The 22,509-nt window shown below is 35.7% G+C and overlaps 1 protein-coding gene across 2 annotated transcripts in view; it reads right to left on the bottom strand.

The window, feature by feature from the left end:
• CSMD3 (CUB and Sushi multiple domains 3) overlaps nucleotides 1-22,509 on the bottom strand; it is a 623,909-nt gene that overhangs the window by 319,546 nt on the left and 281,854 nt on the right. For both annotated transcript variants that reach the window (XM_088149036.1, XM_088149037.1), the window contains 2 exons: nucleotides 12,028-12,115; nucleotides 10,646-10,770 (listed from right to left, as the gene is read on the bottom strand). In XM_088149036.1, coding sequence (XP_088005162.1) covers nucleotides 10,646-10,770; nucleotides 12,028-12,115 — 213 coding nt within the window. The remainder of the gene's footprint in view (nucleotides 1-10,645; nucleotides 10,771-12,027; nucleotides 12,116-22,509) is intronic.

Below are 22,509 nucleotides of genomic sequence, written 5' to 3'. Positions count from 1 at the left end.
GAAATACTGTAATGGGGTCATCCAATTAATGGCTTGAACTTTGGAACACAGACATGTGAGAATGATGTAACTGTTGCACAAGTAGAAACCTAATCTGGAGAAGTCTGGACAAGAAGAAAACCAGACATGGAAAGAGACTAGTTAACTTTTTAATAAGTCTTAAGTGTATGCTTTAAAATGCAAGGGGTGGGGAAATTTGGTAAATAGTAAGATTGTCTAGTGTGAAAACAAGTAAAAATTATGTGTAGGTAATTCTACTAACTGCTATATGTTCTTCCTGATATTAAAAAAAAAAAAAATGAAAAAAACCTCTTCAGCAGTAGTTTACCACTGCCAGAGAACAGAAGGTGCTTTATGTTCATGCTCCGTGCTTAATGGTGCATGTAACTAACACCTTGAGTCCAATCAACTTCTTTAAAGAGCAATATTGTTGAGATTTATAGTAACAAAAATATAGATTTTAGAAAATTCATAGAACACAGAACACATTTGAACTATAACTTTATCCCTACTTCTACAATGGAAACTCAAACATTCTTCTTTAAGATCTCCTTTTCCCATATTTATATCTGACAGCTGTTGCTATTTATAAAGGATTTTAGATATTATATGAATTAAAGTAATATATTCAGAAGTCATGTCCCATAATCATTTTTGTCACTGCCATCTGCTATATTATATGGAAGTGGCAGGTTTTAATTAAGGAAAAAATACATCATATGAGTTCAGAGATTAAGCACCAAAAATATAATAATGAAACTTATGTTAGGTTAAACAGATACAGATTTATGTATAAGTCTGTGCATAAATTATTCTGATTCTCTTGCCATCAAATGTTTTAAAAGCAAATGTTTAAAAATCTCTTTTTGTTAAAAAAAAGGAGTGCAGAGGGAGTCAAAATAGCAAAGTATAATAGAGCAAAAGTGCAACAAGACTCTTGCACAGTTGTTGCGTGAGAAAGACAAATATAGGATAGTGTTGATGATTCGAACAAACTGATCAGGACTGATGATTTTAGTGGGAAAAACTTTTAGTGGTTATTCTACAAAATAGTTAGACTGCATACAACAGTGTTGTCCAAACTTGGCCACTTTAAGATGAGTGGACTTCAACTCCCAGAATTCCCCAGCCAGCCATGCTGGCTGGAGAATTCTGGGAGTTGAAGTCCACTCATCTTAAAGTGGCCAAGTTTGGACAACACTGGCATACAGTATATAACCACAAAATGAGGCTCAGTCTTAATTTCATTAATACAAGAAACATAGATGTAAGAAACTTTCAGGGAAGAATGCAATTTTAAAAGGAATAATGGCATTGGTTATTAAGGCAGCAGAGTAGTAACAATAAATATGTATTTATGAATCATAAGTGAATGTAAGCATTTTCAACTAACTATATGTAACTACTTTCCTCCAGTCATTATTTTTCTTAACAAAAGGAGCACAACATCTAATATCTTAATTAAGACAGCTCCTGATATATCCACTGTATTCAAATACAATTTCCTCTTTGATTTTTGCAGGGTTAGGTTGATGCCTTATTTGTTAAGGATGAACGATCTTGTAGTATATCCTCAACTCCCATAATAAAAGCTTACTAATGAACACTTCCCTCTACACTTTTGGAGCTCAATAAATATGCATATACAGTGGTACCTCTACTTACGAATGCCCCTACTTACGAATTTTTCAAGATACGACCAGCTCCGGCCCCAAAAATTTACCTCTACTTACGAACTCGCCTCTACTTACGAACCAGATCCACGGCCATTTTCCCTGCTGCCACGCGGTTGCGGCTTCCTGTGGGCGAGATCACGGTAGCAAGGAGATGTTCGGTGAGGCTTGTGGTGTGTTTTGTGGCGTTTGGAAGGTTTTTGTGACGTTTGGAAGGTTTTTGAGGTTTAAAAATAAAATGCATATGTTTCAGAACTGTTTAGCCGTATTTACATTGAACCTTATGGGGGAAATTTACCTTGGGGTGCGACCAAATTCGGAGGGCGGATTAGCCGTATTTACATTGAACCTTATGGGGAAATTTGCCTCGTGGTGCGACCAGATTCAGAGGGTGGAACGGATTAACCAGATTTACATTGAACCTTATGGGAAACTTTACCTCGACTTGAGGCCAACTCGAGTTGCAACCAGAGTCATGATTAAGTTCGTAACTAGAGGTACCACTGTATATTCCATACTCTGTTGAAGTATGTTAATATGGTTTAATGCTTACAATGAAAAGTTAGTGTATTATAGCAGGATTTTATACTGGACTTCTTGAACATGCACAGAGAAAGGTATACTTTCCAGAAATTTGAAATACACTTATCTCAAGAGAACACAAACACACACACAAATACATAGCTATACAAGGAAATTGCACTTTGCAACAGAAATCTGCTTCCCCAAAGGCCAAACATTAGGACAAGAATACACAAAGTACATACATTTTGAAATTGCATATGAAAATATGACACATGTAAGACTAAGTAGAATTTGGGGTCAATGAAGATCCCAAAAGATGCCTTTTGACAATTTTTTTTTTTTTTTGAAGCCGACAACTCCCATTTTTACATCCAAATATGCATTTAGGTATATTGATTGAAGAGGCTTCAAGTTAGACTTTTCAGTAGGCTTAAATTGTGTTGTACGAGTACAAGAAGTCATAAATAGACCTACAATAATATGAGGTTAACTTCTATGGTTTTAGAGGTTGTAAACTGACCTTTGCTATGAGGATCAACGATGGGAGAAGGTTGAATGTATAAAATGCTTCAGGCTTTATTTCCAATAATATTAATAATGATCCCTTTACGAAGCATTGTTGTTCCATTTATTTAATCATACATTGTTTTGCATGTTATGGAAAACTGTTTAATATAGGTCTGAGTAACTTATAAATCTCAGTTTTCTATTAGTGATCAGAATCATATTCAGTTATGCTTTGCAGCAGCATTTCATCAATCCCAAATGACATACAAACACAATGGGTCTCTGCTTTGATCTATTTATTTCCTTTACAGGAATGAAAAGAGTTCATTTCTGGACCTAGATGAATGCAACGTATTAAGCCTTCTGACAATGCCAGCTACATTTTAAAATAATTATTGTTGAGGCCACACAAAATTTTAAAAAACTGGTATTGTTCAAATATGCTTAGTGACAAAGTTATGGGCACAGAGAAGTTTTCCAACCTCACACTACAATACTGTGGGAATGTTGGTAATAGATGTCATACACAGATGCATTAGTGAAATACATCATTTGATCAATTCAGTTGCTTCAATTGCACCACTGTAGCCACCATCATCAATTTTTTTATCATACCCTGTGAACACCCTTGAACTAAAGTAAACTAAAATAAAAGAGCTGCTAATGGCCATAGAGGTCTCTTAAATAAACAAACATGGAATAGTTAAAATCAGCTATATCAACCTAACTGATACATTGCAGCAATGTGTTTCATTGAAGGAACATTAAAGATTTCTTGAAAAGTAGAAAAATAGAAGGGAGGGCAAAGACAAATAAGAAACACCTAGTCTTATAACAGAGAGCCAGTTTGGTGTAGTGGTTAAAGGCATCAGGCTAGAAAGCAAGAGACTGTGAGTTCTAGTCCCACCTTAGGCACAAAACCAGCTGGGTGACCTTGGGCCAGTCACTCCCTCTCAGCCCTAGGAATAAGCCAATGGCAAGCCAATTCCAAAAATCTTGCCAAGAAAATGTTGCCTGGAGACAAGACTGACTCAAAGGCACACACACACACACAAAAGTTTTATAATCCCAAAATAATAATGGGGTTACTGGTTTGCAAATAGCACATCTCCACTGTAATTCTGGAAATTAATGTTTATGCAGTATAGCTTTTATAAACCGCAATGGGTGATCATGGCAGCTGGCATGCAGCCAAGACAGATGGAATCCAGCCAACCGTCTTTACCTTCTTTTGTTGAAATTGCACCTGTCCTTGCTAGGAGTTGGTACTGAAGACTAATCTCATTTGTGTGAATGTGTGTGTATCTATCTACTCAGAAGTGAAATAATATTAATTTCAATAAGGCATACTCTCAGGTAGGTGGCATAGCATGTCCATCTACAATGGTTTGTTACGATGCAATGGTAACATCAAAAATGCAAGGTTTATGCATGGGTGGCTTGAATGTTACTTCTGTCCACTTCAGTATTTTGGTTGAGAACTTCAAGCACCCTAGTGTAGAAAAGAGGGGATTCTGTTGGTAAAGAGACGTAAGAAGGAGCCTTCTCAGGTATTATAATGGGACATATGGTAGCAAGACATAACTCCTGACCAAAGGCAGTATGACAGAACTGTAATTACTGCCAAACCAACATGAACTAGCACTTCACAGTTCTACTTTTATGTTGTGAACTTAACTACTGTAAATGTGAACTAGGGATAATCACTCTTTGTGCTTTGAAACGGAATGCAAACTTCAAGGACATGAGGTGTAAAGTAATAATCTCCCCTGGATGTGCAGTTCTCTGTACTTTCATCAATTATTCATTCAGCATTCTTATTATGAAGAAAAATACTGTTTTTTAGGTTTTACCCCATTAGCCTCTACATGGCATGCTACTGAAACTATGACAAGGAGAGCTCTTTTTAAAGTTTCTGTGATAGCAGTTGTGTGTGGAACACTTGGGAAGCTTCAAAAACACAAATCCCAAACCTGCTTTAACTCTAGAGCAATGTTTTTTTTCAAACTTGGCAATTTTAAGATGTATGGACCTCAACCCCCAGAATTCTTCAGTCCTGGAAATTGAAGCCCACACATCTTAAAGTTGCCAAGTTTGAAAAACACTGCTCTAGAGGATAGTCATTTTTGTTCACTGAGTCTAAATAAAATTATCATGTTTGAAGAGTTCAGTTTCATTGCCACCAGCATCATTATGTTTAGCTTGCTAATTGCAGGGAGGAGGGAGTTGGCTTTAATAATTTTTAAGCATATCCAAGTTCATTTTTTTCTTATTTCTTTCTTTCATTATGGCTTTGAACTGAAATGAACTCAGATGATGAATAATAGGAAAACTTTGGCTTTTATGGTCAAAATTGGGACATTCATTTCTGTTGTTATTGCTGTACTTTTTCTTTTTGTTCTGTTCTAAATGGTGTCCTGTTTGTGGAGGGTTCAGGAGAAAAAAGATGCATATTTATGTTATATTTGCAATGTTCGCTTGCCAAATCTGAAGTAATCTCTGGAACTGAATGTGGATTTGAACGGATGAGAGGGCGGCACTGCAAGAAAAATCAATAATAATCTGTTAACATTGCCTTCCTCTCCCTTTTGCTTGTGGGAAGGGATAGATCTTTATAAATGGGAGGAATGATTGGATGTAACTTGTTATCCTTTATACTTCATATATAAGTCTAGCACTCTAAAACTTTTGGGGGAGGGGACATATTTTTGTATTTCTAAAAGTGTACACAAGATTTCTTTACTGTGCTACTCCTTCCTGTGAATTTCATTTTTCTATTGACTTTATAGGATTGGTGAATTCAACAAATTTCTTTGAACAGCCTGCACATTCTGCAGTAAGTAAAGAATTAAATTACATTAAATTAAAATGCGTATGCATATTAATATACTGTACCTTTTGGTCTACATTTTTAATACAGCAAATTATATAAATTGCAATATAGGGTTGATACACACTTTTCAAAGTGTTCATACAGTACTTTTTTCAAGTTATATATAATGCCATTTTGTTCTCTTCCTTGTTTTACAAACTTTATTGTATGGATTTTTTCCCAGCAATTTGTGTCAGACAATCAGAAAAGTGTGATATTATTCTGCCCATGCTCTCTCAGTTGCATATATAGAAGTCCAAAGTAGAACAGATATAATCAAATTGCTGTATTTATTGATAGGAGAAATATCTCAACCTTATTAGTTTTCTGAAAACTAGCAGTCTTGGATATTTCTAGAATCTAAGGATAGAATTTTTGGGATATTATAAAAGTAATATTTCAGAGGATTAATCAGCAGCTCAGCAGTACTGTGGACATCTAGAAAATATCCCTATTTCAATTCTGAAGTTATATTTTCTGCTTTTCTAAAAACCTAAAACATTGTGTATTAACCTGAATACCAAGGCTGAGTATAAATCAGATGATATAACTATAAATAAATAAACAAGCTTATTTGGACACTAATCACCTGTTTTCTTGGAAATGTGCTCAACAGAGCTAAATAGTAACATTCCTATGAAAGGGTGCGTAAGTTTGTAGAATAAATACATATGCAAACGTTCTGTTAACAGACCTTCTTATTAAGTAAAGCAATTTAAAAATAAATCATAATGTTTCCCAAAGGAGAGAGAGACTTTTAAACTTCATTGATGATCTAAGAAAAGGGAGAAACTGAAGCCAGGAAGATTTTAAATGTGACCTTTATGTGTCCATACATTTGGAACCCTGTTTCTTTCTTGCTTGTGATCTGAATACTTTAGGAGTTAATGTTCAGATGTTTCCCATCTCATAATGGTACATTATTCTGCTGTCAGTTTTCAGCAATCGTGGTCAAAGGAGGCTGAAGGCCGCAGAAAGGAAGCATGGCCCCAATTCTGTAAGCTTGTCACTTCAGTGCTAAGAGTCTCCTATAACTTATTGCTTTACCATTTAAAACCAGTGCTTCATTGACATTGTAGGGTTGCAAAGGTGTTCACGAAAACACTTCCATAATTTTCATATTTTTTGTTTCCTCTTGTTCATAACTTTGGTTTAACTGTTCTGTTGCTTCTATGACAAGAAAGTAGGAATTTAGCCCATTGCAGTGGGAACCACTCCAAAACCCATTGTTATGCTGGTTTCATTTTGTACCAGTTTGTCATTATTAATAGGGGCAGGATAAAGATGTGCAATTAGATCTGTAATCAAATGGAATAAACCATGATTTCCCTGAGGTTTGGCAGACCCCTATGCTTTCAACCTTCCCAAAAGCACTTAAAACCTGGCTTTTCCCCCAAGCTCTGGGATAAGGTGAAATTGGCATGTGTTGTGGGCTGCTTGGGAAAGTTTGACTGTGGTGCCAGCTCTTGTTTTGTTTCTGCTCTTGTTTTCATTTCATTTCGGATGTGTATTGTTTTTAATCCTTAGGTTTTGAGTCTCCTGGAGTTTGGTTTAAGATGGAGAGCCATAAAAATAAGATAATAGTAAAGTAAAGTAAAGTAAAGTAAAGTAAAGTAAAGTAAAGTAAAGTAAAGTAAAGTAAAGTAAAGTAAAGTAAAGTAAAGTAAAGTAAAGTAAAGTAAAGTAAAGTAGAAAACTGGCTGCCATTGAACAAGGCCTTGTTCCTTCTTATTTATTTAATCAATTTATATAGTTGTCCATCTAAAAATGCAACTCCAGGCTGGAAACATAGGATTAAAAAAAACAACACAGCAACCAAAGCAAATAATAACAATAAGAGCACACTTATTGTTACAGAGGACAATATAATCCAACTCTTACAACAGAAGTCTCAGTAAGAAAGAAATCACGTCTTTCAATGCACTGCTTGTTTATAAAAAGTTTCACGAAGACATACAAGGAATAATTGCAGTGAAGCACATAATTTTAGGGAGCAAAAATGTTTACAAAATGCAGAACTAGTGGAGAGACCTTCCACCCTTATGCTGGAAGAGCCATCCTGTACAGAATGGAAGACATGGCAGAGTTTAGCTAGAAGCAAAGAAAGGCAGAAATGGGACCTCCACTATTTTCAGTGATAGTAAATGCAAGATTTCTCTCTAATTTGTCATTAGGTGAATAAGAACCATAAAGAGGGTGTTTGGGGGAAATCTGTGACTGCCAAATGAGGCAAAGCACTGTCTTTTAAAACAGATGCCAGTTCAAGTAAGCAATGAAAAACTAGACTGTTTAGAGAAAGAAATGCTCCTGGAACATATGGTAAGAGCGGGACTAAGCTTTATTCAGCCTGAACTTTAGGAATATTTTGTGGTATATTTATTGTCCAATTGCTCTATTTAGTGCAATTTCACTGCACTAAAATTACATTTTTGCAAACAATATGCCTGCAAACCCACATCATGCAGACCTCATATAAGCTTATTTTTCACAAAACAGCGGATAAGAAGGCTGATTCATGTAAGGTCTCATAAAGGAAAGTACTGTAAACTAAAGCCATTTTTTTTCCTTATATGCAGGTATGATGAGAGAGAGAAAGAGAAAGGGAGGAAAAAAAAAAAAAAACTCTGACAATGGACTTCTATTCTGACTTCCTGGCTGGCTTCTGAAGCCACATCTTTTCCTTGTGGGAAAAGTCAACATCATAATGCTCAGGATAGGACTGGTAAAACATGTCACCTTGTATGACTAGCCTGAGAATGTATATTCCTTCCCGTTGCTTATAATGGGAGGGATTTTTCTTTTTATGTTCCTTTCTGCTAACAGCCTGCAAATCTGTTGTTAGCTAGATACTTAAAATGTTGGGCCAATCTGTTCTTTGAGTAGAACACTGCTCTACTAATTGAAAATTTTATGGCTAAGGGCTCTAGTTACTCTTAGATCAACTGGGTAATACATAACTTTATACAGCACTAATTAACTTTCAGTGATGTTCATATATAAGAAAAACTGCTGTGTTTAACCTTCCCTGTATGTTCATTAATCTTTGCTACATTTTAATATATTTTTGTCTTTATCATTACCAGTATCATCCTATCATTTCAGTAAATCAACAGTCTTTGAAACTGTCATTCATTCATACCGTATAGCTTGCAGGAACAGTAAAGAAACATTCAGTCCTTTAAAAAAATAAGGAGATTCTAAATTCTTACAAGGTAAGAACATGTGAGACTTAATAGAAATTAAAAAAAAAAAAAAAATCTCTGAGATCACAGCCTATAACTCCCAACTGAGTGGCACATAACAAGCGATAATACAGCAGGAGTTTCAAATGATAAACTGAAACCGAGCATACAGCTGAAATCTTCTGTATTTTTAATGAAATAGCACTTCAGAATATTAACTGCTACCACTCTTTAAAATGTCTTTATATCATTTTAAAAGTAACTGATGAGCAATATATTATACAGCCATAAAATTTTAGTAGAACTGATTTACTGAACAATAAAGTCACATATAAAAAATAAATTGTGCAAGGAACACAGCATGTTTCTAATAAACCTGCAAGGTTTTAGCACAGGAAAATGAAATCCTGTTTCCGCATGCATAGGAGTCAATGTCAGTGGAGCTAATTTTGGATGTATATGTATAGAACTGCATTATAAATTATATTTTAAGTATGCTATCTTTTTATTAGGAAAAAAAATACAGAATATATTTCACTCATACTTCTATTTTTTATATAAGTTCTTGGCTATAGTATTTTAAAACCATTCTAACAGCCTTATTTTTTACATTTTTTAAAGTATAGGAAGGTAAGTGTTAATTATCATTAGCATTGTTTATTTATATATAGCAGGTGAACGAATTGCAGTATGATTTTTTTGTTAAACCCAACCTTAGTACGGAAACCCAAAGAATAACATACAATGATAAGTGTATAAGTGATAAGAGTTTACAAATGGCCTGGTTCACATCAGCTTCAAGGATGCTTCCACATGCCTTTATGTTTCAATCTTATTAAAGCGATCCCATTCATCTGAGGCCTCTAAAAACTTGTCTTTTTCACCCAAAGATTCATTTTTCTCACAAAAGTCACTGCATTGTACAAAATACAAATTTTTGTATGCAGGTTAAACAAAGCAAAGGTTGCTGGTTTTCTTTGAAGAACAACCCTTATGAAAGGAAGAAGAGAAGCTTTTTGTAGAAACATAATTGGATATACTCTCCAGCAAACCACAAAAGCAAAAGTTTATTTTTCACTCCAATGGATCCTGATTGTATAATACATTTTTTTAAAGGAATATATATTTCTGGAAAAAAAAATAATAATGACAGGGAATATCCAAACTGGTCAAACTTGAACTGTTAAGTTAGGAGTCAAAGAGAGGTCAGGGATTGGAAATAAGACATTGTGCATTGGCTTTATCACAACTTTGGGGATGGGAGGAGTGAAGAAATTCTGGGATGAAATCTGAATTTAAACATTAAATTATAATTAAGAGTGGCTGTTGACTGAGTTGGGCGGTGACTAAATTTGAAATACAAATAAATAGTTTCCTTCCTTATTTCTATCGAGTGTCTTCTCCTTAGCAGACATGTGATGAACTATATGACCTAGCTAAGATACCCTAGTAACCAGTCCCATCCAGCAGTTTAGAATTGGAGAATATAGAATATCAGAGCTATATAGGTTGCTTTTCTACCTCTATATGACCACCTGGAGGACAGAAGCAATAGCAGATGAAACAGAAATGGAACAGAAATCCTATTTAAATGTATTTCTTTTGTAAAATAAAACCATAATATTTGAAGGGGTGAAGACAATTTGGCCACACAAAGATGAACTGAAAAACTATAAAGGTTTGATCAGTAGGTTTCATTTCAACTATAATTTCCAGCAGAGGTACTTGGAGGAGGTGGGTGGGTGTCAGCAAAGTCAAGATGGTATCTGCTGTAATTTTTTGACCATCCTGTCGATGCCCCAACTTTCAAGATACTTTTCTTATTACAATATGAAAGAATACAGAAAATTGGCAAAAAATAATACAAATTTTATATCATATGTTACCTTTGCACACTGGTCTGTGATCACTCCATGCTGCGAAAACCTCTGCTATTCTTTGGCAGGTAATGCTTTTTGCCCCCTGCAGCACATAGTCTTCATCACAAGAAAACTGCACTGTTGAATCCAAGCTAAAATTGAACATATCAAAAGCAGATTAATACATACTGTATTTCTCAAAGTCTATTTGAATCAATCTAATAATCTTTTACTAAATTTATTCTATCAGTATTCCCTTTAAAGTAAAAGTTAAATCTGCTTTGCCTTAAGAGAAAGGTATGTCTAAAAACAAATGAAGATGTGTGAAATGTATTTCATTTTTTTCCCTCTCTGCGATTACAGCTTTTGCTAATTATATCATATTACATATTTAGATGTGTCTATTCCATCAATCTCTTCCTCTGCTATTGTCTAATTTATCTATAGAGAAGCTCAGAATACCTTCATGTTTGAATCTAGGCGTTTGTTATCCATAAACAATTTTAGGTTATATAAAAAGTGATCCTCATTTTTTTTTTTTAACTGCAAGCACAGATAGGTTTATGATGGTCATTCAGCTATGGCACCCTTTCAATTAAGTGTATACTTAAGTCTCTTATTATTAAGGTCTAGGACTACAGCTTTATTTCATACTGATTTGATGAGGCTGCAAACCAAGTTAGAAATGTGAAGGGCTCACAGAGAGATCTTCCATAAAAATCAGGGTGATTCAGGTGCTGGGTCTTTGCAGACATTTAGAGATACCTCATACAACAGAAACCATGTCAAAGTGCTTTTGAGCAGTTTCCTGGATACTAATTCACATTGGCTTGTTTATTTCCTGAAACTGCATTGATCATTCTTGTGTTTTGCCAGACTGGAATATATATTCAGAATTAACCCTATAGAGTATATCACCCAATTTAAAGACATAAATAAGGCACAGATGTTGCAGTCTTGGACAAAGCCACATAGGAAGAAGTGCTATTTTAAACTAAACTTCCTTCCCGAGTGTGCATGTGCAAAGAATGCCTAAATTAAGTGGTTTGGAAGAAATAGTTATGAATAAAAAAACATGAAATCTGCACATTTACACTGTGACAAATCAATTCATTTGATCACCTTTTCTTTCCAGCTGATCAGGTAGCGGCCTTATGCTTTCAAAAACTGCTTCAATATAGAGCTGTATTTCTTGAAGGAACTACATATACATACATGCTACATAAGGATACTGCTAATAAAAATGCCACTTGATACTCAGTAAATCAATAGATATTTAGATACCTAGATAGATAAAATCTGAAGAACAGCATTCATGATCATGTTCATCTTTGGAGTGAGGTATATCAGATTAATTTTGAAGGTAACACACCAAAATACATATGAAATTTTGGGTTTGTAAATATTACCTAAAGTCTGAGCCTATTCGTTTTCCATTCTCAGGTTCACCAGGATCTGGACACAAATTTGATGCCTGTTTGATACCTCCTTCATTTACTGCAAAATAAAAACAGAATAGATAGCTAGGAATTACCTTTAAATATCGAAGAAAAAGATGTTGGTTATTGTATTGTCGAAGGCTTTCACGGCCAGCATACGATGGCTGGTGGGGTCTTCTGGGCTGTGTGGCCGTGTTCTGGAAGTTTTGTTTCCTAACGTTTCGCCAGCACCTGTGACCAGCATCTTCAGAGTGCAGGAGCACAGACAGGAGCAGTTCTCTCTGTGCCCAAGGTGATGTGGCCCTTTTGTGGGTATTTATAGAGATCTGGGGGGAAGGGGGACTTGGGGGGTAGGGGGGTGGGGGGGCTTGGGTTACTGAGTGGCTGCTTGTTTTGGTATCAGAATCTGTGTGTATCTTCCTGGGGATTAGGCAGGGTTTTTTCTTCTATTGAATTGCTAACAAGGGGCTGCTGGGAGTGATTAGCAAGTTCATTGTGTGAACTGTTCACACGTCCTGGTGGTTGAGCTGAGTTCGTTGACCTTTTGCAGGCTGTATTTTTCAGGATTGGTAGCCAGGTTTTGTTGATTTTTAGACTCTCCTCTTTTTTATTGAAACTGTGCTGGTGTTTGTGAATCTCAATGGCTTCCTGGTATAGCCTGGTATAGTGGCTGTTGGTGTTGTCCAGTATCTCTGTGTTTTCAAATAGGATTTTGTGTCCAGTGTGCTTGAGAGCATGTTCAGCTACTGCAGACTTTTCTGGCTGCTGTAGTCTGCAGTGTCTTTCGTGTTCTTTTATCCGATCCGTGCTGGCGAAACGTTAGGAAGCAAAACTTCCAGAACACGGCCACACAGCCCGGAAGACCCACACCAGCCATGTTGGTTATTGTTGCGGTTTCTCCATGACTACTTTATCATTATGGAAAAAGGTTCAAAGAGCTATCAGAAACCAATATGTACACAACCCTATGGTACGCAAACACCAGATTTTTTAGTATGTAATTTGTACTCTACATTTTGCTGTAAAAGAGAAGCCAAATGCATTGTTATCTTTGCTATTCCTTTGAAAACTGAAAAAGCTACAGACATTGGTCCTAAACATTAGTTAATGTTTATTATTTTTGGGAAAATGGAAAGAGGACATATATAACATCTTCATTTGTTGGGAGACAACTAGCTAAATGATGATAAATCATTACAAATCTCCTAGATTCTGATGTTTAGGGATCAAAAATAGGACATATTATTAGTATCCAACTTTATATGAGTACTACTTTACTCTACGTTCAACAACGTGATTTCTTTATGCCAAAATGCATAATGCAAAATGTTCCCAGTGATCAAAAGGCAGTTGTAGCAGCACCGTCTTTTCACATCCCATGTCTTCAACTGTATTTCTGCAGCTTACCCTCTGCCAATGTTACGTTGAAGAAAGAGCCTTCAGTAAATACAGGCTTACTGAACTGTGATAATACACAGCACATTTATTTAGAAATACTCAATATTACTAGCAAACATTTTCTCAAACAAATACACACATTTTGGTTATATTACAATGGCAAAGGAAAAAAATAAATAAAAAAGGATTCTTTGAGTTGAATTTGATTTCTCATAATTTCATGGACAAGTCCATGCAGTTTTCTTAGCAATAGTACACACTGGTTTGCCATTCTCTTCTTCTGAGAAGTTTTTTAACTGCCTAGCTCCGGTATTCCCTGGTAGTCTCTCACCCAAGTGTTAACTGGACTCAAATCTGCTTAGGTTCTGAACTCAGAGAAGATCATTCAGGTGCGCAGGTATTACATCTGCTGTTCAGTGGCAAAAATAATCTAGATGCAGTTCTTTAAGATATTAGCTATTCTGTATCTCTCCCCCTCTCTCCTTCTCTCTCTCTCTTGTTTTAGATGCATCTTGGCAGTGGGAACATTTGAAGAACTATATCACTCATTACACTTTATTGTTAAATAAGGAAATGTGAAGTGGTGATGGTAAGAATTCAGAATCTGCTCAGATGCAAATTACTTCAAAGTAATTTCAGCATTTTAAAACTATTTCTGCAGATTCCGAACAAGGGCTATGAAGTTTGTTTGTTTTTTCCTATCGCTGTATATCTTTAAAATAGACAATACTTGTGCATCAGATTGATCATTGTGTTAATCAATCACTATGGTGTTGACTCTCAGTGAACACATAGATATTTCTCCAGGACAATCTGTCCCCAAACTGCTCCTTCATATCTTCCAATGATGCACCCATAATTAATTAAGTTATACTTAACAGTTCGCTCCAGTAAACAGCATGGCTATTTCTTCTTTATAATAAATTCTGTAATAAGATCACCAATCCAATATCATTGAGGATCAAATCTAATTTATAACTCACTCAATGACAAGATAAGTTATGTTTATATCTGTATCTATAAAACAGTGCTGGGAAAACAAAAATCTAGTGATGTAACCATTTGATCATATAGGTGACAAGGTTCACTATGACCAAGTTAAGACATAACAATCATGGACTAATTAAGCATGATATACTGGGGAAAGAATAGCATTATACATATATACTCCTGATTTTCACTTCCCATTTTGCACATTTTCCCCTCTATGGTTGAGGTTCTTGGGGTGCAAAGTAGTTAAGCCAAGTGAACCTAGAGAAGGGTTGTAATGATAGCTTACAAGTTGAGATATAATGGAAAATGGTGATTAACCGAACAGCTAGTATTGAGGTATGTGATAGAATGGAGGCTAATGGATGACAGAGTGTACAAGCATAATGTTTGTTTTCAATTTGGAGTGAGGACGTTATGGCTAAGATTGACACTATCTTTGATAACAAAAGCATAAAGAATATAAAAGTTTCAACATTATGAGATATTATTTTGGCTCAGCATCTTTGAAATTGCAGAACCCTTCATTGGGTAAGTCCAACTATAAACGAGGATCAAGACCCTTTTTCTCCAACTTGTCCAATTTGTGTTAATCTCGGTAAGAATTTATTAAGAATTTAGTAGCAAGCTTCTACCCTGTTTATCACTTTCTGGCTTAGGATCTGTAAGCATACATGTCATTGTGCTGTACGACCAAGTGTTTCCTCTGGGCGTTTCCTCTGAAAATCACTTTGATACAAAGAGCAACAGAGCAATGAGGAATAGTATGAATATACATCTTCCCTCCATTGCTAAGAGGACTGTAGATGGCCCCGTGTATTTATACCTTTTAAAAACAGAAAAGAATTGGATGGCTAATACATAAAATAATAAGAAAATTATATTTCCTAGAATTCATGTGTTATCTTTCAGGCCCCACCCCTAAAAAAAAATAATAATTCTGGATTCCAACAGGACAAACAGCTACTGCAACAAAATGTTACAATCTGCAGTGTGCTCCTGTTTCAATATTCCATTCTCTTCTATTCTCCTTGTTCATAATTTTCCATTTTATTGTACTGATTTTTTTCTTTTTTTCCTAATCTCAACCATTTAGTTCTTTCTGGACTGCCTTGGGACTGTCTCATGAGAACTTTTTCTAAATATGTCCTGGACTTCTGGAGTTTTCCATCTTGCATACTGTTCATGCTGTTCAATTGATAGTCACTGAATTGTTTATACACACGGACACACACACACACTCTCTCTCTCTCTCTTATACAAGTCTCTTTTAAAAATATGTATTTGTGGGTGTGTATGTGTGTGTATGTACACAAACACACATACACACACACATACACATAAAATTTGAAGTTGGTAGATTGACCAAAGCCATCTCATGAGTTTCAGGACAAAATGAGGACTTGAACATAGATCGCCTCAAGTTAGAAATGGACAAATTTGTTATCTTCCATTGTTGTTCGCCCCCACCCCCTCTCCCTCATTCTAATGCTAAATGTTGTTTTTCAGTTAATGTATCACACTGAGAACTGTTTTAAAAAGTACATCAAGATGTACGTGCTTTGCATATGTTTCTAATATGCACCTTCTTATAAATAATTTTCCTTTATGTGCACTTTTGTATATATTTTGCACATTCTTTCAATGTTTTTATTTTTCTTCATTATTTCTGATTGATAAACAGAACTGTAAAATGTGAGACATGTAGACTTCAGAAGATTCCAGAGTTCTGATTCATATGAAAAAATAAATATCAATAGATAAATCTATCCTCATCCTGAGTCTTAATCCAAGTTCAGCTTATTTGGTTTATTGAAGCCCTATATTTTATGGTGTAGTAACAATGTTATGTTGCCTATTTTTGTTGCTTTGATGTTTGCCATAATCAAACCAACATTTTCAGTTCTAGGCTATATTTAAAAAGTAAAAATTAAAGATCTTAACTTTTGGAAAACAAATCCAAAATGCTTGAACATTTTCCCCAAGTTTTAAAAAACTCTAGTTTTTGTTATATATAAGGTGGCATGTTGGTTTTTCTATATGGTATTTATAAAGATTGCCATGCTCATACCTATAACAGCTTCTATACTGATAAACCCATCATGTTATATATGTATTACAAAGTATATGTTGTGCACCAGCACAGAATTATATGCATTGTGAAAGTAATGTAGGAATGATTTTTATCATTTATGTATGATCTATTTAATTACTTTTAATCCTTTAGTAGTCTGGATTCATAGTCTTTGTATTATATATAGTAATTCCATAGATTGACTGGCTCATTTTTTAAGCAACGGTTTTCTAAATAATTAATATAAAATTGGGCAATCTTTATTGTATTTAATTCAGGCACAGTGAAGAATATTTCCTCGTTGTTTGCTCCCTTCTAATTTACCCCATTCTTGAATGTTTAGGAGCATATTAAAATGTAAATAACAAAAATGTAGGTGTGATGTCTTTTCAGAAATGTTTCTTTTACTTTAGAAAGGTGTTCCCCTTGTCCAAAGAGGGCTAAGGAAAAAAAATATTTTGAGGACTCTCCTTATTGTTGTACTTCCTTTATGGAAATGAGCCTCAGACTATGCAACAGCTGATGCTCAAGTTATCAACATTGAAAAAGCTGCTAAACTGTGGTGATGAGTAAGGTTTCTTTTTGAAGTAAAATAATTTAAAATTAAAGGTAAGGCAGTCTCTACTTCTGCTTCCACATTTCCCCAGAAATTATTTTACTCCCAGTGGAAGAGGAATAATAATAACAATTAATGATAAGAGGAATAATAATAATAATAATAATAATAATAATAATAATAATAATAAAACAATAAGAGGAATAAAAATGACGATTAACAGACTTGGGGGATTACAGCTACTTAATTTCAAGCATTATATTCCCTGATTTTAATTCATTGATCAAAGATATCATTGAAGTTTCCTTTCTTCTCCTGCTTCTCCTGGTGACTGTTGAAGCAACATAAATATGTAAGCATAGAAGTAAGATTCTTTAACTTTCTCTCTTGCTTATACATCTGCTGTTCCTTATTTTCATTATTTTGGCTATATTCAGTTGAATTATTTAGGCTTAAATATGTGCCTGTGTGAATACCAGAGTTGTTGATACCATGTGTCAATGTCATCAGCATTTTTATTCCAGATTTCTTGCCATCTGTCTAATTTTCATCCTTTCTGATCCTTCCTCCTTTCTTATACTTTCTTACATTAATGGTATTTGATAAATAAAAATAATATACCGTATGACATTAGTGTTAGTGTACAATTAGTACAGATCATAACTGGATTGCCGAACAGTTCACAGACAGGAAGAAACCAATGGAATTAATTTAATTTGACACACCTGAAATTTCAATATAGTCTTCTATGTATAAATACATAGAAAGTCTTCTAATATGGAAACTCTTCCTCTTTTTCTCCAAGTTATCTCATATCTATATCTATATCTACATATTTAGATTTTTTTTAATCCTACCTTTATTATTTTTATAAATAACTCAAGGTGGCAAACATACCTAATACTCCTTCCTCCTCCTATTTTCCCCACAACAACAACCCTATGAGGTGAGTTGGGCTGAGAGACAGTGACTGGCCCAAAGTCACCCATCTGGCTTTCATGCCTAAGGCAGGATTAGAACTTACAGTCTCCTGGTTTCTAGCCTGGTGGCTTACCTACTGCACCAAACTACCTATATCTATTTCTGTCTATCTCTGCCTCTAATTCTATCTCTATATACTACTAAAACTCTCATGTCTGTAACCTTCAACTGGACAAAATGTTGTGTCATAGGGCAACAATTTTTGAACCAAGGTACCTCAAATGGGCTAACTTACAGAATGCATCCAAAATCCAGGACCCATTATTCCCATGGGATTGAAATTTGGGAAATTTGTGGCCACTTCTGAACTGCTGCACTGCTGCACTGCCATAGTCAGCCCAGGTCACATGATCATCATGTGCATATCCCCAACCTCTTTCCTGTCTCCCTCTGTCCCCTGCACCCAATCAGCTGGCAGCAAGGACCAACAGGTGAGTGATGAATGACTGCTTTGGAAACAAAGCAAAAATCTGTAATCTCTTAACAGTGGTGGGCACTGATGGAAGGATGGAGCAACTTAGATGCCTGCTGGTGAGGTAGGGCTGGCTGGGGGCCACTGGCAGTTGATGAGTGAGCCCGCTTCCTTCCTCAAGGGAGGGGACCCTTGGAGACACAGCAGAATGGGGAGTGGGGGTGCAGTTTTCCTTACAGTCCATGGCCCTCTTTGTTCCACCTCTCCCCAGCAAAATGGCAAGCAGTTCCATGAGTCAGTCAAGGAGGAGGAGGAAAATGCTTCACTGGGGCTCTCCTGAGGGTTGTAAGGGGAGGCCAAACAGCGCAAGCCTATATTATATGGAAGGAAGGAAGGAAGGAAGGAAGGAAGGAAGGAAGGAAGGAAGGAAGGAAGGAAGGAAGGAAGGAAGATTTCTGATGCTCCCTGCCAGCGTCCCACAGTCAATTTTATTTATTTATTTATTTATGTTTCAAATTTGTCACTACCCATCTCACTGTGGAGTGACTCTGGGCAGTTTATAGTAAAAATAGAATAAAACATTAATTAAAATAGATAAATATTGATTAATTAAAATATACTAAACTTCCTTTATAATACTTCCAAGAGGCAGATGTTAATTAGGTGTTAATAAACTCAGGGAGCATCATCAAGGTGCCAGACATCCCCAGGGTTGGTTGTAACTTTCCTCACCCCATGGAAGTTGGCAGAGCCAAGTCTTCAATTCCCACCAAAAAATTGGGAGACTAGGGCCTGCCTTACCTCTGGGGGGAGAGTATTCCATAGGGCAGGGCAACAGCAAAGAAGGCTCTCCTCCTAGGATCAGCCAGTTGACATTGTCTCACTGACGGGATCCACAATATGCCTTTTCTGCTGGACTGGGTGGGATGGGTTGATGAAATGGGGGTGAGACGGTCCCTCAGGTAACCTGGCATAATGGGGAAGCCAGCAGCAAGTCATAGGTTGCTCACATTCCCACTGCTTTTTTGCCGGTGGTCATTATGTTTCTCTGTTTAGGTAAGGAAATATCTCTGAAATGATGACCCAACATGTCTTGGGTTGTCTAGTCTATATAATCAATATCAATATCATCTATCTATCATCTATCTTTGTAAATCAAATTAGTACAAACTGTATGAAAGTACAAACTAGGATTAAAAAGGTTAGAAAGCACTACCTTCATTGAAAGGAGGGTACTTTTGGTGTATGAAGTTGAAAATCCAAGTCCCTCAGTTAAGAAACCTTAATCAATACATGTGATATTGATATTTCCATCATACAATATACAATATACCCCTTTTATAGTTAGAGCAGAATTATATTAATTCTAGTGCTGAGATTTAGGGGGCAGGAAGTATTGTATAGTAACAAAACAAAACACAAACTTTATTTCTGCTTTGTGAAGTTGAATAGGCTTGCGAATGTACAATATTTTACCTATCCATTAAATATTCCTTTGAAGCCTGTGATAGAAAGTTCTCATTAACCTAAATATGGGATATGAATTCCAATACAGTCATTACATATGGAAATAACCCTCCTAAGATTCATAGATAAAACAAAATTCATTCTTTGGGTCAATACAGTTTATGCATATAGAGAATATTTAAGTGCTTCAAAGTAGTTCCACTCTGAAAAGTGACTGTAATAATTATACACATTTACCATCACCTCTGCTCTTTTAAAAGTTTTCTGACTTGATATACTTTATAAATGTTTGAATATGTGTGGGTGTGTGTGAGAGAGTGAATACACACACACACACACACACACACACTATATATATTCTCACTTCTTAATGTTGCATACTCAGCAAAACCTAAGTTAACATAAGGCCAAATCATTCTTCTCCATCTTCAGAAGTTCCTAGCAAAAAGAGGCACACAAATTTTACTTGTATATAGTCCCAAGTAGACCTAAGAACAGTGATAGGTTAAGAAATTGCTCTGAAAAAGATCTTCTTTCAGCATTATTGAAATTAAATGTCACAATGCACTTAGCTAACTTCATTGACTTGAGAGGCTTCAGACATAGATGCCACTATAAATGTATTTTTTTTAGAATGAGGACTGATAGACACAGGCTTTTTAGGGTAATTCAGGTGAAGTCCAAATAGGTGGAGCATAAAGATCAGGGTGAGCAATGCTTGAGAGGTCAGGGCCTCAACTCAGCCTTCTGACCTTCTGAAACTCCTTCTGAAGGAGATCATTTGATTTTTAATGACTTCTTTTCAATATAGTTGTATGCTGCCCAGATCATAAAACTCTGGACAGGTCACAATAGTCATTTGGTGCTGTATCATAATTGAAAAGGGAATGATCCTAATCTCTCTAGCTGTTCCTTCTCATGTTAAGAGTAGAGATGAGAGTGGAAGCCTCCTAGAGGCTTTATACCATCTGAACCCCTTCTCAAGAATGGGCTGGCCCACACTGATATATATTAACAAATCCTAAATATTTCTTAAGAAACTTTTCTTCTTTTGCTCAACAGTAATTGTAGAAGCCCCCAGTTATGAATTGACACTGCAGTATGTGCATGAGGATTATAAATCTTCATTTGACTACTGAACATCCTACGCGCTTCTCCAAAGCTACTTTTTTTTTCTACAAATAAAATTTTATGGGAGGGGGCAGATGTAAATCTCTTCCCCGGTGCAGATTCTGATGCAGATTGATTCAATGGTAAACCTCAATTACAGAAGTATAGGAACCCATTCATGTATTTCTAAGCCAATACCAAATCAAATTTGGGTTTACATGTGGATAAAACTAGAGCCAAGGTTTATCCCTAATAAGGATGTGCAGCACTTCAGAAACATTTTGGAAAAAGTGCAAGCGAACACATTATGCACCTGTTCGCAAGTTCATAAAGCAGCATGTCATTTCCTGAGATCACACAGCTGTCCCTTGAAGAAAATGAAGTTCTGCTACTAAAACAGTAACTATAAAGTGCCTGGATAATATACTATCTTGGAATCATATGTGAACAATTGCTTTGGTGGATGGGTAATCATAAATGACTGTAATTATTAAAAATGTCAGGTTCTGATTTTAGTAAATGTCACACTACCAGTTTTCCACAGCAATGAAGCATCTCTTAACTGGGGTGGTTGTGATGTACTCTTGCTGCAATGAGTAAAAATAAGATACAGAAGAATTATTGGTACCTGCCTGTATGAGTTATTATTTAGTGTCATGGATCTGCTTCTAACATCAGAAGACAGAATATTACTTTGAATAGGTTATAAAAATATTAGTGCCCAACCCTCTGCTTTTGTAGATATAATTAAATATTCTGAATCTGGGTTGCAGAAATCTGAAGGACCACCAGGTAACAGCACGTAAGTAGAGAAAACTTTTGCTGTGACCTAGTTGTTTGAAGCCCATGTCTTTCATTCTCTATAAACTGTAGATTTTGTATAAATTGCGCAATATTAATACAGATCAATTTCCTTCAGGTTCCAAGATTCAAGGAGACTTATTCTCTCTGTTCAATTCCCCCACCCCACTGCAAAAAAGCTTACAATACCCATTTATTTTGGGTATCTATTTTCCTTATCTCCTTCAGATACAAAATGACAGACTGTGGACCATGAACAAGGTCTTCACTCTTGTTAGCCTTCCGATATCAACTAAAGGGAAGCTAGGAAAATGTGAAACAAAACAGCTTTGGGTTGGATTGAAGACAATTCCCAAAGAGTTAGAGTTTAATATCTAGATAGGTGGTAGAACCTGGGGGAGGGGGGAAATCTAAACTAAGCAGAGAATGCTTCAATAGGGGCTTGGAGAAGTATTTTATTCTTTCTAGTCTTTCATCATTTGTTTTTCAGACTAGACAATAATGCCCATTTGCTGCTTGGGGTGGGAGTGGGGAGGTTATATGACATCCTGTTTAAAATTCATTTTCCTAATTTCTCCCCCCCCCCAACCCATAGAAAAATGGTTAATAAAGCTAGACATTTGAATCCTTTGTGCATTTATAAATATTTCTCTCATAGAAAAT

This window comes from Python bivittatus, unplaced genomic scaffold, assembly GCF_059951505.1.
Source record: "Python bivittatus isolate LINGU-HERP-01145 unplaced genomic scaffold, Pbiv_v1 ctg000590_np1212, whole genome shotgun sequence".
Lineage (NCBI taxonomy): Eukaryota > Metazoa > Chordata > Lepidosauria > Squamata > Pythonidae > Python > Python bivittatus.
The sequence above is the reverse complement of the archived record's forward strand: the minus strand, read 5'-3'. Positions and strand labels throughout refer to the sequence as shown.